We start from the raw sequence: 19,736 nt of genomic DNA on the forward strand, positions 1-19,736 counted from the left end.
CAGGCTTATCTATTCAAACAGTTAAAAGGTATTTTCCCAGTCTAATCTGAATCTTCTGTGAAGTAACTACTCTCTTTCACAACAACGGGCAGATATTCCACTGCATTGGAAGACAAGGTATTGTCTCTCTCTGAGTCTTCTCTAAATCTAAAAAACCCTTTAAGTGATTAGAAATAAGCCATTTTTTATAGTTTTCTGATTTTTTTCTTGTTCTTCTGACTCTTTCTATGACATTACATTTTATGAAATAAATTTTGTTTGGATTTCTGAGATTATATGATGTATTATCACATTTTCAGTGTTTTGGCAACACAAGGTCTTTAACAAGAATTTCAAGTGTCTAATCATTTACTTTCACCTCATTGTTAGCAGAAGCTCTAATGATTTTGCCTCATCCTCACTCCTACCTATACATAAAAGCTAAAAGTAAATGGTGCTTTAATTCAAGCCATGTGCCGTGTAAGTGCTGCAGTGAAAACAATGAAGAGGAATCTCCTTATAATATGGACAATATGAGACATATTCATGGAAAGTTTCACCAAGGTGAGTAAGGGCAATTAAAAATTTGTGGTCTGCAAGTGAAACAGCCCTCAAAAAGCCTTTGATGCCTTTGCCTTTGTTGGCCAAAATTGACGATTTCTGATTGTTCACTGACTAACTGAAGACAACACAAAGGCAGTAATCAATAGGGAATGAATGTTGGCACTCCCAGGGAATGAATGTTGGCACATCCCTTTGTTTATCATTTCCTTCATCCCTTTCCAAAATGGATATTTTTCTCCTGGAGAAGAATACTATTTACACATACTCATTTGTAATAAGGCATGTTTCTGCATCTGTTGTAACTTGCATTTTCTCTAGCTGCTGTTTTATGTGATATCTAACACCAGCCACTGTGCTATCTCAGCTCCAGTGAGAATTCAGTACAAATACAAGCAAGCATATACACATGCACTTGCACACTTCTGATCTGCCTTTGACTGAAACAAATAAAAGTATTTGAAATAATCTGGAAGCATTCAAGGTGATAATGCACAATTAATGAAAGTGATACTGTGAGATGTAGAAAAATTGTGCAGTAATGCTATTTTGCTGCAGTAAGTACAACTTACAGGTTTATCTGGTAAATAATGTTTGGGATTAATGTGTTACTTATACCTAGTCATGTACTTTCAGACAGCTGAAGTTAAAAGGGCCTTACAAATGGAGGAGAAAGCTGTCAAGAAATCTAAACAATTTCTAATTTCATAATTGTCATAGGAAAATATAGATATTATATAATTTAGTATTTTTAATTAAAATATGCAACTTGCTATTATGTTGCAAAGTACATTAGTCATTTCAGTATTATAACAATCTTTACATTCCCCATACATCAGAATCTGCTTGTCATTTTACTTTGTCAAAAGTAGTTGGAAACTTACACTTCAAGTTAGCCACACGTTTCAGTACCACACTGTCTGAAATATCCAATAATACAGAAACATCAAATGCAGGTGAGGTAACAGGAGGCTTGTTAGGGGCTCTGGGATCTGTAACAAGTGAGAGCTTTCCAGAATTCGCATCTTTTGCTTCTGGATCAATCCCTGTATAGGCTTTTTCAAATAGCTTTGCCTGATTAATTGTCATTGGAAACCCATCCACAATCCACCCCTTCTCTGGTGGTGTTTGGCTGAAAGTAAATGAAGAACCAGAATTATACAGTGAATTGATAGCATAATCATAACTCCTAAAGAGCTTGCCCTAGCAGTCTTTCATTCTGAATTCAGTATATTAAATATCCTGATGAATACAGAATATGACAGACATAATTAAAATTTAAACTGTAAAGCAATAGATTTTTAATCAGAAAAATAACATCAAGCCTAACTAAAAGTGAAAAAAAGCAAAAACAAAACAATTTTTGCTGTCTTGATAAATAAAGTTTTCAAAAACGCTCTCTATACAGACTATGATCAGAGGTGTAATTTCACTGTTTTCTCTACTAACTTTTGCACTGAAGTAACAAATAGCAAAATCTGTTTTGTAACTTTAAATATACTAATGGGAGTAATATAACTTAAATGATATTCATGTGGGAACTTAAGTGCTAATTGCATATCAGGGTAGTTGAGACGATTTTTTGTCAAACAAGAGTAGACAAAAATAAGTAACCTAACTGCTGAAGTATGAATGCTTGGATTATGCACTTCACAAAATCTAAAAGAAAAAATACTAGCACGTGCTGAATAGCTTCCAACTAATAAACAAAATAGAGACATTAGTTATATTTAATGACTATCCAATAGTCATGTGTATATTTTTACTTACCTTCAGTTGGTGTACAATAATGTCTGTATAATTTAGGGCCAGGCTCTACTGCTAGCATTCTACTGCTAGCATAAAATGAGCATTAACTAACTAACTAATTAGCTCCACTTTCCAAGTAGAAGACTCCAGTGTTCAAAAAATACCTTAATAAAGAGAAATGGCTGAATCTGGACTACAAGCTGGATAATTACATTCTAAATAACTGAAGAATAAAAGCTATACAATTTCATACTTAATGGCTTCCAATAGGATGTCAATTAGTAATTCATCAGGAATACTTTTTCCTTTCTTCAACAATTTCTGTGATGCGGCGCCAAGCTGGGCACGGACAGATAGCTGTGGAAGAGTGCAGCATAAGACTAATATGCTCAGAATGTTCACAATATTCACTGTTAAAAAGAGTGTGATTCTACTTTATATATCATATAATATTTAATTATTTATTTATTAAAAGTTAATGTTTATTGTGTTATTTATTTATATTTAATATTTATTATTATCTATTAAGGAGAAATAGTTTCAACTGATGTAAAAAAGGCCTAATTTAATTGAAATCGCCAACTGATTTCCATCATTACACCCGTGAAAATGCCAGACAGAAACGAGGTTGAGAAACAAAGGATATGAAGGCCAAGAAATAAAAAATTAAGTGTCCTGCTTCTAAGCTTATTCTGATTTTCAGTACCATAAATCCACTGATGGTTTCGTACAGCAGCATTTAACTTCATTAATTCTACAGGGATTCTTTTATATCTTAGCTTTTGAAGTATTTTCCAATGAGCAATAAAGTCAAAGAGATCATTGTAGAATTAAGTATTTTTCAACGTAAAGAAAAGAAACCTTGTCATGGGATGAATGATCTGCTTGGCAGCAGCAAGATCAGGAATACATTTTTGCTAATTCAGGGACGGCATAGAAAGTACCATATCTTACGTAAATGTGAGATTTAACAAGAAGATATAGAACTTTAACAATACGTACAATTCTAACAAACATACACAGGAATAGATTTTCATAATAAACTCTTTTCATATTTCATACAGAAATGCTTGCAGTGAGGTCAATAAATTAATTCAGAATTATGAAAGAGCGTCACCATTTAAGTAATTTAACCATTTTAACTAATGCATCTTTATAAAGTAGAAGCTAAAATTGGATTACAAACCTCGGATAGGCCACCTTGACTGTTATCTGATTTAAATTCTTGCCCAGATGGATCCTTTTTGACAGGACAATTGCCTAAAACAGGTAAATTATAAAGTTTGACAATTCTATAATATTTATTACTATAGAAAAATAATAAAAGTATATGCCTCATTATTGTTCTTTGAACAAATCAATACAGAAGGTATATACAATCGTTACAATCATAGGATCATTGATTAATTCATGTTGGAAGCAGCTTCTGGAGGTCACCTAGTTCAAGTTCAAACTTCTGCTCAAAGCGGCATCAGTTAAAAGCTCAGACCAGGTAGCTAAGAGACTACGCTACCTCTCCAGGCAATTTGTTTCAATGCTTGATAGTTCTCATGGCGAAAAGGCCTTGTCTTATGTCTAGTCAGAAGGCCAACAAGAAGGGCTTTTACAGGTATCTCCACAGCAAAAGGAAAGCTAGGGAAAATGTGGGCCTGCTGAAAGACATGCAAAAGACTGAGCTATCCCAAGCCCCTGAGATTAGCAGGAAAGTCTGCAGGAAGAAAGATTTACCCTTGGCCTTCTCTGTGTTGGTCTACTCTACTGGTAAAACTCGCACTCAGAAATTCCAAGCCCCTGGGACTAGCAGGAAAGTCTGCAGGAAGAAAGATTTACCCTTGGTGGAGGAGGATCAGCTTAAGGAACATTTAAATAAACTGGAAATACACAAGTCCATGGGACATGATGGCATATACCCACCCGTGCTGAGGGAGCTGGCAGATGTGATTGCTAAGCCACTCTCAGTAATCTTTGAAAAGTCCTAGTGATTGGGAGAGATTCCTAGGACTAGAAGAATGCAACTGCCACTCCTCTCTTCAAGGAAAGCAAGAAGGGGGAATTGGGGATGTACAAGCCAGTCAGCCTCACCTCAGTCCCTAGGAACTGATGGAAGAAATAAGCATGGAAACCATTTCCAAGTATATTAAGGACAAGGAGATGACTGGGAGTTGTCAGCATGGATTTATGAAGGGGAAATCATGCCTGACTAACCTGACAACCTTCTACAATGAGGTGGCAGGCTCAGTGGTTGAGAGAAGATCAGTGTATGCTGTTTACATTGGCTTTTGACACTGTCTTCCTTAGCATCCTCATAGACAAACTGATGAAGTACAGACTAGGTAAGTGGACAGTGGTGGACTGAAAACTGGCTGAACTGCCAGGCTCAAGGGGTTGTGATCAGCAGCTGACAGTCAGTGATTAGTGGTGTAGCCCAAGCGATGATTCTGAGAACAATACTGTTTAACATCTTCATTAACGACGTGCATGATTAAGACAGAGTGCACCCTCAGCAAGTTTGCAGATGATATAGAACTGGAAGGAGTGGTTGATACACCAGAAGTTTGTGCTGCCCTTCAGAGGGACCTTGATGGGCTGGAGAAAAGGACTGACAGGAATCTCATGAAGTTCAGCAAAGGAAAATGCTTCTGGTGAGGAGAACCCCATGCCTTCAGTACCAGCTGGGAGCCGACTGTCTTGAAAGCAGCTTTGCAGAGAAGGGCCTGGAGGAGAACAAGTTGACCATGAGCCAGTAATGTGCCCTCGCAGCAAAGAAGGCCAACATTAAGAAGATATGGCACTGGTGAGACCACATCTGGAGTGCCGTGTCCAGTTCAGGACTCCCCAGTGCAAGAAAGACACAGATATATTGGAGCAGGCCCAGAGAAAGACCCTGATGATTACTAAGTCCATGGGACATGGACTGGGAGTATGAGAGGCTGAGAGCTGCGACTGTTCAGCCTGGAGAAGAGAAGGCCTGAGGGGAATCTTATCAATGTGTAGAAATATCTGAGGTGGGGAAGGGAGTAAAGGAAACAGTAAAGAGACAGATTCTTCCTAGCGGTGCCAAGTAAAATGACAAAAGGAAATAGACACAAACTGAAACGCAGGAAATTCCATTTAAACATAAAAATATTAACTGTAAGGGTTATGGAATATTGGAACATGTTGCTCAGTGAGGTTGTGGAGTCTCCATCCTTGGAGATGTTCAGCATCCAACTGAACATAGCCCTGAACAACCTGCAAACGACCTTGTTTTGAGGAGGAGGATGGGACTAGGTGATCTCCAGAGGTCCCCTCCACCCTCAATCAGTCTGTGATTCTGAGTTGAGGTAGCCAAGCCCAGTGTCAGTTCCTTTGTTGATAAGATCTGTTGTAAAGAAAGATAAAGTGAGGGGAGGTGAGGGCTTGCCCTTCCTTCCTTTGGAAGCTGCTTTTAAGTTGAAGCTCTCATCCTGGACCCTGCCCGTGGTACACTATAGCTGTGTAGCAGCCATGTCTGCACCCCATATCCTGTCTCCTTGATTCTGACCCTGATCCACACCTGCTGACTCGAGTTCCCGGCTTGACCTCAGACTTGCTTCATTGGCAGAATTGCTGGGTTACCACCAGACTGAGGTTCACGCTGCTCAATGTCTCTGGACCCGATAGTGACCCTGACTTCAGTCAATATCCTCACTCTGTTGGTGAATGTTGGCACTTCCTGCTTTGCTATTGCCCGTCATCTAGATCACCTTCCTTCATGGAGCAGCCTGCACTTGCTGCTCCAAGACACTAGGAATGTGTGGAAAAAGGAAATTCATAATGGAAACTACTGTGAAAACTCAGATGTCATGGATACTACCTCAAATGTACAAGAGAAAGGGGAATTGCCATTTAAATCTAATAAGATAATAATTAAAATTAAATTTTATAAATATATATACATATATAAATAAAATATATACATACCTTTGGTTCCATTGATAGGTGTTTCTGTTTGGAGTTTCTTTAGAACTTTCAGTGGTGATTTTGATAAGTTCTTCTGGACCTTGTATCAATTATGAAAGGAAATGGATTAGAAAGGAAACTACATATTACAGGAAAAACAAGCCTGTCAATTCAAGCTGACTCTTGAAGTCTTGTAAATCAAAACTTAGAATTAAGTTTGAAATTGAGTAAAAAATTGATACAATATGCTTTCTTCCTTATATAGTTCATTCTCATCTCCCTGTGGGAGCCAAACCCAAAATTAACAAAAATGCTTACCTCATTTTGTTCCCCAGAACTCTCTGCTTCTTGTGGAATCACATTGTGTTCACTTTTCATTTCATTTTTAAGAAAAGCTTGGATGGCCTCCTGAACCAGTGTATCAACAGATAGTACCTGAATATTGCAAACTAATACACAAAAGAATTAGATAACTTTACAGTTTGAGTTGAGCATACATACAGAGGGACTATTACTGGCAATTAAATTAATGATTTCGTTTGGGCTTTTGATGCAAGTTTTTTCCACTGTCTCTTCTCTGTAACCACCGCACAGTGTGTATACACAATCACATAGAGATCTTACTAGTCTCTTCTATAACAAACATCCCCAAAGAAGTTTGCCAAAAGCACTTTCAAATTCTCAATGCAGAAGTAATACTATATTAGCACTATATTCAAGTTCAGGTGTTTTTAATGTTATTTTGGAAAATAATGAATGAATGACTTGCAACCAACCCCTGCAAAATACAGATGCATCTGAGGTTCAAGGATTAGTAATGCAAGGATTTGCCCAAATGATTTTCATTGTAAGAGTGGGATTTTAATGCAAATAAACATTTTTAAGAATTTTAGACAAAAAAAAAAAAATCTACCTTTTTCAATAAACTTTACACAGGTAGTTTTTCCACTAAAAATTTTTCCCAAAATACATCCCTTGACAGGAAATGGAGGAAATACAGGTGGTGAAGATTTGGGTTTTGGAGGATAGAAAATCTCCATCAGTCTACGAAGCACATGACCCAATACGTTATTATTAAGAGGAGGTTTGTTTTTACTGTTCTCTTCAGTTGGGCACCATTCCCCTGTCATACTCTGTATAAATGACAAATTACCGAATAATTTGTGAATATGCCTTGTCTTTCATCTTTCTAGATATATGTATTTATATACAAACACAATACATACAATAACCAAATCTGAACATTACTAAATAATAAAATATTTTTTAGAATAGACCCGTGTTAAAAGCTATAATTATGCCACAATCATTAAGCATTTATTGATATTCACTAATACCTGGTTGAGAGAGACAAGTGCTCCTACAACCATTTTCATAGATTCCTAGAATATTTTTTTTTAATTCCATAAATATGAAAAATCATTTCACCAATACCACAGAATGAATCAGTAGCAGATTTTTGGAATAGAAGCCCAGTATCCTAATATTCATCATTCTAAAAACTGGGCAACATTATTGCCCAGTATCACACATAAATCTTTGAGAATTTTTATGGACAAAGATTTCAAATATAATACATATTCAATAGAGAGAAAAAAAACCAAAAACCAACAACCCAAAACAAAGAAACCACCATATAATTCAAACAATTTTAATGGAATGAAATACTGAGTAGAAACTTCCAGTTCATCTACTCTGAGACCAATATAAATTTATCAGTGGTATGAGTTACCAGCATACTGCTTAATGAGGTTTTGCTAGTACAGATACTTATACTGACAATCACATTGGAAGAAAGATGAAATGGAAGGATATAGTCAAAAGAATTGTACACAGAATTGTGCTTTTGCCACTCTAATATATACTCTACCAGTATTGGATCTTATGACACTAAGAAAGTCCTGATGTGCAGTTTATGCTATGAGAAGCTAAAAGAGACCATTTTAGTACGCAGAATAATACTAGTCCTGTATTAATTATTAGTTGGTTGCAGGCTGTTTGGAAGATATATGGACTAATAATATTCCTAATTAGATTCTAGCTTGTCACCTCATTTGGGGTGCACGATAAAGGGTTGAGAGGCACAGTCAAATGTTTCAGCAAGAGAAATTCCAACTAGGAAAAAAAATGAAGAAAAAAATGTTCGCAATGGGAGTGGTTAAGCACAGGAACAGGTTGTACAAAGAGTCTGTGGAATCTCTATCCTTGGAAATACTTGAAAGCTGACTAGACCAGGTGCTGAGCAAACTCATCTGACTCAAGAGTTGGCCCTGCTTTGAGCAAAGAGGTTGAACTAAATGACCTCCACATCCCTTTCAACCTAAACAGTTGTATCATTCTATAAATTAAATATTTAATCGCCATCAACAGAAGCAACCAGTTTCAAAGTTTTGCTGAAAGATAATGTTTTGAATTCATGTTCCAGGTAGAATATGCAACCTTTTCCTGAACTTACTATCATGAATGATATATTGCCACAGCATACATTCTACTAACAGAACTTGATCAGTGTTGACTTTGAACATACGTGCATTAGATAGAATAACACAACGTAACTTGTTATCACTCTAAATGAAAATATCATCTATTTTTAATCAGTAAAAATGAACAAAAAAAATCTTGAGTTGCACAATATCCCCTCTCCACTATATCTCATAAGATGGACTTCTTAACATGTAATTGAAAAGACATGCTTAAAAACAGCAAATCCTTGTCTTATCTGAACCATTCTTCCTTAAACATATAAGTAGAGATGGATCAGTTGTTTTAAATTCTATCAGACCTGTAGGAAAAATTAATTCCAAATGGAATTGGCTCCCCATTTGAAGTACTCACCTTTCAGATTCCTTGCCCTTTTAACCAGAAGATTGCTAGACTGTGTCTCTCTTGAGCTAAAGTAGCTTACCTGTCAGAAACAAGTTTTCAGGTATCCAGGTGAGAGTTATATAACTCCCGGTAAACACTCTCGATCGAAACTGGAAATTATTTGATATTTTGAGCAGTGCCTACTGTTATGCTTGTTTTGGGTGATTCCATTAATTTATTAAGTGATTAGCCACAGCTGATGATCTGATACTTTCCAAATATTTTCAAGCTCAATCTAATGTGGAATATGCAACGGACTGAGAGCACTGTATTTTGTTCTTGTATTTTATCAAGTATATTTGAAACTTTTAGTCAGTATTCCTAATGTAAACTTAGTATTCTTGAGAGATGCCAAATTGCCTGTACTGGGCTTTTTTCTCAAGGGTTAAGAAAATCAGCATAAACTTTGCCAGAATGCCCTGCCAATACACTTTTATCTAGAAGCAATACTTTGAAGGTATTAGCTGTTCATTTAGGTTTTTAGAAGACATATGTATGAATTGGTGCCAACAATTTTACACATCATATGATACCAGCATTTGATGAATACTGATTCAGAAAGGCATAAGACTAACAACATCTGGAAAAACATTAATTATGTGAATGTGCATTTGAAACAGACTGGTAGCAAAAAAGAGGCTTTAAATGTATCATTAAATGTTTGTGACCTTCGGTGCCCTTACATCTAGAGAAGACTACTGAGACCTTGTAATATAAACAACAATATGGCTAAAAAACTTAATTTTTCATTAGTGCTCCCCACTAACTGTTTCCTGCCTGTCTGTCCTGTATGTCCTCCCTGTTGGTCTTGTATATACGCCTTTTTTCACCTAAAGAAAGCGATCACGAAATTCATTACATGAGTTGATATGGTCTGAACAAGGAGCTTATAAATAGATAGACCAGAAAAACATATGTTAAGATTGAAACCAAAGTAAATTGAGCTGTCAGGCATTCATCACAGAAACTCATAACAAATATTTATACTCATTGCAAAAGAAAATGTAACAATTAGAATCATATAATCATAGAATCATTAAGGTTGGAAAAGACCTCATCGAGTCCAACCGTCAACCCAACACCACCATGCCCACTAAACCATGTCCCTAAGCGCCGCATCTACACGTCTTTTAAATACCTACCAGGGATGGTGACTCAACCACTTCCCTGGGCAGCCTCTTCCAATGTTTAACCACTCTTTCAGTAAAGAAATTTTTCCTCACGTCCAATCTAAACCTCCCCTGGTGCAACTTGAAGCCGTTTCCTCTCGTTCTTTCGCCAGTTACTTGGGAGAAGAGACTGACACCCACCTCGCTACAACCTCCTTTCAGGGAGTTGTAGAGCGCGATGAGGTCTCCCCTCAGCCTCCTTTTCTCCAGGCTAAACAACCCCAGCTCCCTCAGCCGCTCCTCATAAGACTTGTTCTCCAGAACCCAGCACCTCATAAGACTTGTTCTCCAGAACTCCACACTCCAGCACCTCAACGTCCTTCTTGTAGTGAGGGGCCCAAAACTGAACACAGTATTCGAGGTGCGGCCTCACCAGTGCCGAGTACAGGGGCACGATCACTTCCCTGCTCCTGCTGGCCACACTATTTCTGATACAGGCCAGGATGCCACTGGCCTTCTTGGCCGCCTGGGCACACTGCCGGCTCATGTTCAGCCGGCTGTCAATCCGTTAGTTCAGGATGTGGATAAAAGCACATATATATTGTAGTTATAATTTCCCAACAAGTCAAAGACAGGTTATTTGCCATGATTTTGCCATATTCTAGTTTAAAAGATTATTTGAAAAGACTAAATATGTAACAGGATTTTTTTTTTCAAAGAAAAGTATCATAAATGTAATTAGGAAAAATTGTACAATACATTTCAACAGGGAAACATTCATCCTTCATCTTTCACTTGTGAAATTACATTAATGTATTGTAAAGTTGAAGAAAAGTTTTAAGGCACCCTGAAAAATAGTTACTTGTATTCTAACAGAAGGTTAACAAAAAGATCAGCTATTTTTAATAATTTTCACAAACCATCTTAAAATAAATAGATCACTCAAAATCTTGTTAGAAAGCTTTCACTCAAAATTGCTGAAATTAAGACTATCAGGTTTTGTAACAGATGGAGTATTTCATGCTTTTGCTGGCCACTTTCTGTTGCATTTTCAAACATGGTAGCATTAACCACACTTTCAAATACCAATTAGCTAAAAATTAATTGCATTGCAATTAACATGTTGGTCCTACGAACTCAAGAGAGAAATATAATCAATGTCATATACAAGAATGAAATTATAACAGTTTTAAAATTGCATGAGTTCTCCAGTGCTACTAACATAAAATATAGCCATATATTTCATATAGAACTTCAGGCAATGAAAATAAAATGCATGTCAAAATTGATATCAGAAACTAGTAAAAGAACAAAATGAAACATCACAACAAAATGTTTATGATTATGAAAAATCAAGGTGTATTATATTCCATTATGTCTTATCAGTTCGATGTACCTTGTATTCACCATAATCTTTTTCATCTAACAGATTCATTTTATTCAGCTCTACAAGTTGTTCTGGGCTTGGTTCATTTGGCAAAGGTTGAATTGAGGCTTGTTCATACATTGGTTTTCCATTAAAAAAAAATTCCTTCCAGTCAAGCACCAGTTTTAATGGAATTCTGCTACAGAAGAAAAAAAAAAAAAGAATGAGTTCCAAAACAAAAATTAAAGGGGTAAGATATTTGAGAATAGTGGACCCAAATTTACAAGAATCACAATCGTGAAACAAGCATATGCTAAACTAGATATAGTTTATAACGCTTTCTATAATTATTACAGCTTTTTATAAGTGCTTGGTTACGTATATGACAGCTGTAGGCACCTGTAGGCTTCAGTATTTTCACAAATGTGTCATCACACAGTATTTGTCTGGCAGAGCTATGTAGTAACAGTTTTGCTATAGCTACTTTTCCCTGCTCCAAAATATTCTTCCCTTTAGTGGGGTAAAGCCTCCTCTCGCCAAAAGTGTATAGAATTTTTTCCTGGAAGCTAAAATTAATTTAGAATTATATGAGTAATTAAACTCTTTTTTTTTTTCTTTTAGAAAGGAAAAATATTTATATGAAACAACAAGACAAACTGCATATAGTAGCAAGCTAAATACAAACAGGATGCTGACATATGTCACATTAGAATTCTATGGCTGCTAAATAAACAATATCGATAATAGCTTAAATTTAACAAATGGTCAAAATTAAAGTTCCTACTGTTTCTTAAGATTACATCAATTTGGACTTTCTTTTTTGTAGTAATGATTGCAGATGAGTGTTATAGCTTTAAACTCTGCTGTTCAAAAATAATTGAATACCTATTGTATGCATCCTGCACAATACAGTGCACAGAAGGACAGGCAAAGCGTACCTATAGTGGCAGTAAATGCAGATACAACCTTGATATGCATACTTTGGAAAGATATTTCAAATATCTGTACACCACTCAGTACAAGCAAATGTGACTCTAGCTTACACTGGAACCATGACTGTGTCAGACAAGGAAATCATCAAATCATCACTAAACTGTGACTAGGCTGACTATTTTATCATGTACTTACTGGGCCTAAATTCACATAATTTCCATAAAATGTAATCATATGTATTTCATATGGTTACAGCTTTATTATTTCAACATACAATTACACTAAAAGGCAATGAAGATTTTGGCATATTTTCGAATGCTGTAAGCCTTACTCCATAGTCTAATCACTGAATAGTAATGAAAGAACAGCAGTAACAATGCCCCACTCTGTGGTTTTGGAAACAGTCCTACAGCACAGGCACTTGGAGGTTACTGCCTTGTTAGGACTTTCTCTGAAACTCTAGTGTGCATCTGGGGACATCAGAAGAGGGAATCCCAGCATGTAGGACTCGGAAGATTTTGGACTTAGGAAATTCATTCTGTTTATATTACGCTAAGGAAGTGTTTGGCTAGTGGAGCAACCTACAATGAGATGAGCACCACTCAGTTTTTAATTTTTAAACTAAGAAATTTGTTCATAAAAAAGGAAATCAGTAGTTCCACAAGCTGTAGAACTAGTGCATCTTGGTCTCCTAAGGATTCAAGTTAGCCGAGTTTTCAAGAAATTGTGCTAAGGCTTTAATATTAGTTCACCTTGTATTACACATCACATGAAAGTAATATCATCATTTTCCCACACAAACTAATTAGACCTGTCCTGTAAGATATCTGAGAATCTACATAAAATGTTATGGTGCTTAAACCAGTCTGAATAATGAAGCCTAACAGCTGTTATTTCTTCCTAACAGCTACCATACTCACTTGTTTGTCAGTAGACGATATTCTCCTACTTTTGTTGACAAATCAATGATTTGGTTGATCACTTCCCAACATACAGAATAATGCTTTTTATAACGTGCCTGAGCTCTTTCAACAGCAATTTTCTCATGACGTTCTCTTTCTTTGATAATCAGTTCTTCATAATCAATCTTTTCTTGTTTTGCAAGAGCCTAGAATTTTTTTTAAAGGGTAAATTTGATATTGCAAAGAAAATGGAAGTGCAGAAGTGCACAGTCCTGGAAACAAAAATGAACTTGCTCATTTAAGTCAAGAAATGAAAACAGCTAGATTCTCACCAGAGCTGAATAGCCAGCAAGCAGATTAACACATAGACAAATCTAAAAATTTTTATTCATTCTATAAATTCCAGTTTGTTTGCTTTCTAACTGCTAAAATATCATGAAATAAAGGAGAAAGATATTAATTCTTTCATGACAAACAGATTAAGAACATATTCAGTGCTTAGGAGGCAGGGGAACATGAAATGATGCTGTCTACAACTATGGAACAACTATGCAGATGCATTGGTAAAGGCTTAGTTCCACTGAAACCCACAATGGAATACTCATTTAGAATATGCAACAAGTAATTTAACTTACAAGATTCTGATCTGAAAATAATTTGATATTATTGATGCTGTTCAATCTTTGACAAAGATCTGTGGTCATGGTAGAACATTATCAGTAGTTCCTGTGATGATGTGTTCCTTTTGGCCAAAAGTGTACTTAAAGAGATGTTGTAATCAATAACTATAGCTGCTGATTACATAGGACTCCGGCTGTGTTGGAGGATTTGGAGCTGCTAATTGTTTTTGGCAGGAGCAAAACAAGATTTCTACCATCACATTATGGCCTACTATGAGTGCAGCTCTTGGCAGTTTGCAACAGGGTTATGAGTTCTTTTAATTTATTAATCAACTCCAAGCTCTAAGGTAGAAATTAGCACACGAGTGAAACTCCTCCAGCATTTGTCAAAAATAGATGTTAACAGATTACACCTAAAGGAAATGAAAAACATATTCCTTGAAACAAGATCTTATGTCATTGTTTTTTGTCATTTTGCCTCTGCAAGACTGTGCCTTTTAAACTCAGCATACAGAGATGTTTTCCTACAAAGTTAAAATTAGTTTGGAAGATCAAAATTAGACTTCAACTTGCTCAGCTTTATCCCTTATTAACTTAGCTATAACTTTGAACCTAGATAAAAGAATATATTCATCATTAAATTACCCTGTCCCTAGAAAAGTCCTGAATTCTAACAGTTGACAATACAAATTGATTTTATAACAGGAAGGTACTGTAACAGTCCTGCAGCAATTCAGAGAGCAAATAATCTTTTACCGCTTCTCTATCAAGAGCTTCTTGGAACTCTTTCAGTCGTCTTTCTTCATATTGTTTTTCCCTGAAAATTCTGTTTTGCCTTAACACCTCTTTTTCATGTCGAACATGCATGAGTTGAACAGCAATCCTTCGCTCCTGCTGAGATTGTCTCATTAGTCTGTAAATAAGTTGCTCCTCCCGGTAAGCCTCCTAAAAGATAAAAAATAATAGTTTTAAGCACAGCTTATAAACTATTTCATAGACAACTCATCAGTATCTCATACGAGAAATATGAATGGAATCTTATAACAGCATTTACCTGCTCATTTTATACATAAATCTGTAACAACATACATACCTATTTATGAGTTCTATTTTTGTAAACTGTATAAGAATTGTAGAACTATAGAAGTGAATTCTAAATATGTCTTAACTAAGATACTCAATAAAAATATATTTGTTCAGATTATCTCAATTTTAACTTGGATGTTTCCTGTCTGCAAAGAAACTGCAGCATATTTCAAATAACTGCTTCTGTATGTAAAGATATACCCTTTTCTCAAATCATTAACTTAGCCCTGCTCTTCACCAGTCCCCATTCTCAGCCATACTCTGCTGGATCCTTGATGACTCTATTCTTCTACACGTTTGAAATTTTCCTTCTTTCTTGGGATTTGGGTAATTACCTCCTCCATTCTCCTCCATTCAGGAGACTGGGAATATGGGGAAGTATTCAGAACAGAGGAAAATACAAGACTTTTAGGTAACAGTTTCAGTGTTCTCACTGGGATATGAATAGAATCCCCTATTCAGTGCCACAAGAGAATCATTCTGAACCATTGCTTGAAGCATGGTCAGCATGCACAGACACTTTGAAGGCTGTGGACTGTTACTTTTCAAAGTACTTGTCAAAACACAATAGTATCTTCTCACTACTACACTTCTCTAGACTATTCTTGGTATCTAAACTAATGCTTAACCTAACCGGAAGTTTTGCCTCACTACTTTCACAGTCCAGAACTACTTTTGAGTTCTAAGCAAAAGCATCAGCTTGCCTTTCAAGCCCCATTGCCAAATATCACTCCTACAGCAGAATTTTAGAGGAAATTTCTGATTCCCTGGACATTTGTTTCAGATGCAGCAAAACTGCTATGAAATGTACTCGAATTTAAGGACCTAAATTGGGAGCTGATCTGAAGATTTCAAATTCATTTTCCTAAGAACAGAGGAACAGGTAAAGCCAGTTAGTAGTAGTACGAAAAACATTCAAAATAAAGTATCACTTCTATTTTCTTTTAATCTGGTTTATTTTCCACCAGCTGCCTGTGACAGAGAGGGCAGAACACATTACATAAATTCACCTATAAATGAAACATCAAACTTTATTACATAGTATAATACTATTTATGAAAGAACTTGACAAAGAGGTCCAGATCTGTGCTACACAATGCAACCAGGACATCTGTAATAGAGTTCTAACACAAAGCTGCAAAACATGGCTATTTTAATTGCAATAATAAGAACAACAACTTTCTAATTAATTTAGATCTTTAACACTGATGTTAGGGAGATGCCAATAGTTTTCAAACAAAATTATTTCCATATTTTTAAGTTTCTTTCCCTTTACAATTGCTGGGAATAAAGTACATTCCAATTAAATACTGGTGACCTGAAAAGACTAAGCTGATATAAAAATCCCTCAACATTTTGCTTATTTTAGCCAAAATGTGAGCTTTGCACTCCCCTTTCCTAGCACTGAATCTCATGACACTGCATGATAGTTCTAATGGCAAAGATGTGGTCATTTCAGGCTTTAATCCCAGAATGCTTCACCTGCTCACAATATTGCCGCTCTACAAAGCTTATCACAAAATGAGGATCTAATTTTGAATGTGTTTTGGTTTATACTCTATTTGTAGTGTACTGTTTGTACACTATTTTTCTATGCACAGAATTATCATCATGCATGCAACTGAAATGGAAAACAATGCAATAGTAGCAACTTGATATGCACTTTATATTTTCATATTCATGTTATATGTCATTTGATATAGTTCAGGTGATAAAATTTTCCAATAGCATGGCCTACTGAAGAGTTAATCTGTCCATTTACCTCTTACATTCATGAAGTCAAGGCAATAAAAGGAGACATGATGCCCGTTGCTGCTTCAGTTCTATCCATTGCTTCTTTGGACTCAGTATTTTATTAAGATTTCAAAGAAGAGCAGAGGATGCACAGACTTTGTTTCTTATTATAAGCAAATACTCTTCATTGTTTTCTTTAGTTGCAACTGCTTATCCTCAACCATGGTTTAGTACAGCAATAAGTACTCCACCAGGGGAAAATGGATCTTTAAATCCTAATTCACAGAAGATTGAAGGAGCCACCCCAACAGAGTGGTCATTTGTCATACTCAAACCATCAACTGTATGGTGCAAATAGTTGGCCCAGCAAGAAATCAAAGCACCTCATCTAGGTGAATGCACTTTTCATAAAGGAAATGGGAAGATGCTCCTTTAGAACACTTCAGAGCTGCCAAAAGACACCTTTTCTTTGTTAACTAAAGGGTAGAGAACTTCGATATTCTAAGTGATCAAATATTTTGACATGCTGAGTAGGCCTAAAAAGAGCCAGCAGGAAATTTTTGAGGAACAAGAATATATGAAAAGGCAATTAACTCAGAGCTACACAATGGATAAATCAGGATTCAGAACACCAAACTCATAATTTCAAAACGGGTGCTTATTGGATAGGGGAGTGAAGCATTGGCAGCTATCCTTCACACAAACAGGAATGGGCAAAGTACTAAAACCTGAGGTTGAAAAGTTTTGAAACTTGGGCATACTAGAAGACAAAATAAAAATAGTAGTACAATTTTTTGACCTAACATTTTACATTAACTTCTTCACAGAGGACTGTGAAATCATTACTATCTTAAATGGGACATCTTAGTACTGATTTAAAAAATTACTACTGAGAAAGCGTAATACACACTTTTTTTCAGTTTACCTACTTGAAACAACAGTGGCATCCAGTGGCCAAACATTAATGTGTTTATGTTTCATGTTGTCCATACATAATTACTATATCACATTTTTCTATTTTTTTATTTCCTTGTTTAATTTACATACAAATGAAACAATTGTGTCCTGTTGTGTAATCATATAATTTATGACCAAAACTTATAGCTTAGCATACAAAAATCTATTTAATTGACAAGCAATAATCTAGTAACAGTTCATTTCCCCTCACATCTTCATCTTCTCAATTTATTGCTGATGGTAACTTCTTCCTGATAACTTTTTAAATCAGAGAGATAAAATCTGAACAGAGATTTAAAAATAATGAGTACTTAGATCAAATACTTTGTTGAAATGGTGGAGATCAAAGATTCAATTGGGATGAAGCCATGTTACTGTCAAACACTTTCAACTCCTGCCTATGAAAATCTGACTGGCATCACCTTGTGCTCCGCACAGAGGAGTGTCATGTAATTGTAAAGTATTTTTTCTCCCAGGCTCCAACTTGTAGTGTGCCAAAACTCAAAAATTTGAACAAGATTCTTTTAGTAGAGGTTTATATGTATGGACATGAAACACACGAAAACACTCTGAAGGGATGAAATTCGTTTGACTCTAAATTATCCCATGCCCTGTGTTCAAGTTTTATGCAGTATAGGTAAAAATCTGACCCTAATGTCTATTAGAAAGCTACAACTTCAGTCTGCAAATCCTTTCTGGTTCGATGTCTAATGGAGGGAGAAAGTAGTTTTCAACTACTTCATATATTTATTTAATTTTTAAAGAAAATATCCCAGTTTGGTTCACACTTCTTTTAAGTCCAGCAACATCTAATTTCTGAAATTTCACAGAGTTCCAACCAGACACCTCTTCCTCTGCTAATTTAGAACGAAATTACCATTAAATAGATTCTCTGATCTGGTCAGACTACTGTTTCAACTGCTCACTTCTCTTTTCTTCTAATTCCTGCAGTCTGTGACTTCTATTGTTCCTGTATCAACACTAATTTTTCTTCCTGGGAAGTTAGGAACACTATTGTTACTTTTGCCTTGCTTTGGCACCTCACTGGAGCCAGTCTGATGTGCAACAATTCCTCCACTTCAAGCTGACAAGGCTTGTACTACAATTGCAAGGTGGACCAGCTGTCTGACCTCCTCGACAGCTCTGGCTGGCTTTGCTGGCTTAGAGCTGCACTACAGGGACTTTATCCTCATCTACAGTATGTAAAAGTTTTAATTCAGCAGGGCCAGCTCAATTGGCAGATCCCCCGGTGTTGACTAACCAGGTGGCTTTTGCTAAATGTGTATCCCAATGTTTGAACGTCCCAGCACCCATTGCTCTCAGTTTAGTCTTTAACAGTCCATTGTATTGTTCAATTTTCCCGGAGGCTGGTGCATGACAGGGGATGTGATATACCCACTCAATGCCGTGCTCTTTGGCCCAGGTGTCTACGAGGTTGTTTCGGAAATGAGTCCCTTTGTCTGACTCAATTCTTTCTGGGGTGCCACGTCGCCATAGGACTTGCTTTTCAAGGCCCAGGATAGTGTTCTGGGCAGTGGCATGGGGCACAGGATATGTTTCCAGCCATCCAGTGGTTGAAAAACATGGTGTTTGCCTTGGCGGGTTTGTGGGAGTGTAATATAATCAATCTGCCAGGCCTCCCCATATTTATATTTTAGCCATCATCCTCCATACCAGAGAGGCTTTAACTGCTTGGCTTGCTTGATTGCAGCGCATGTTTCACAGCCATGGATAACCTATGCAATAGTGCTCACAGTCAAGTGGACCTTATGTCAATAGACATTAGGGTCAGATTTTCACCTATACTGCATAAAACTTCAACACCCCTCGATCACGAGCCCATCTATATGTTGCGTCTCTTCCTTGATAGTCTGAGGTGTCATGGGCCCACCGAGCTATAAATAATTCACCCTTATGTTGCCAGTCCAGATCCACCTGAGCCACTTCAATCTTA

At 36.4% G+C, this 19,736-nt stretch overlaps 1 protein-coding gene across 1 annotated transcript in view; it reads right to left on the reverse strand.

Annotated features, from left to right (window-relative positions):
- Nucleotides 1-19,736, reverse strand: part of SPEF2 (sperm flagellar 2) — a gene marked incomplete at its 5' end in the record, with an annotated part of 86,804 nt that overhangs the window by 53,722 nt on the left and 13,346 nt on the right. The window contains 9 exons of the mRNA XM_009329460.1: nt 1,425-1,672; nt 2,543-2,646; nt 3,476-3,560; nt 6,243-6,310; nt 6,529-6,659; nt 7,124-7,343; nt 11,581-11,749; nt 13,404-13,591; nt 14,762-14,950. Of these exons, the coding sequence (XP_009327735.1) occupies nt 1,425-1,672; nt 2,543-2,646; nt 3,476-3,560; nt 6,243-6,310; nt 6,529-6,659; nt 7,124-7,343; nt 11,581-11,749; nt 13,404-13,591; nt 14,762-14,950 (1,402 nt within the window). The remainder of the gene's footprint in view (nt 1-1,424; nt 1,673-2,542; nt 2,647-3,475; nt 3,561-6,242; nt 6,311-6,528; nt 6,660-7,123; nt 7,344-11,580; nt 11,750-13,403; nt 13,592-14,761; nt 14,951-19,736) is intronic.

This window comes from Pygoscelis adeliae, unplaced genomic scaffold, assembly GCF_000699105.1.
Source record: "Pygoscelis adeliae isolate BGI_AS28 unplaced genomic scaffold, ASM69910v1 Scaffold47, whole genome shotgun sequence".
In the NCBI taxonomy this organism is placed as follows: domain Eukaryota; kingdom Metazoa; phylum Chordata; class Aves; order Sphenisciformes; family Spheniscidae; genus Pygoscelis; species Pygoscelis adeliae.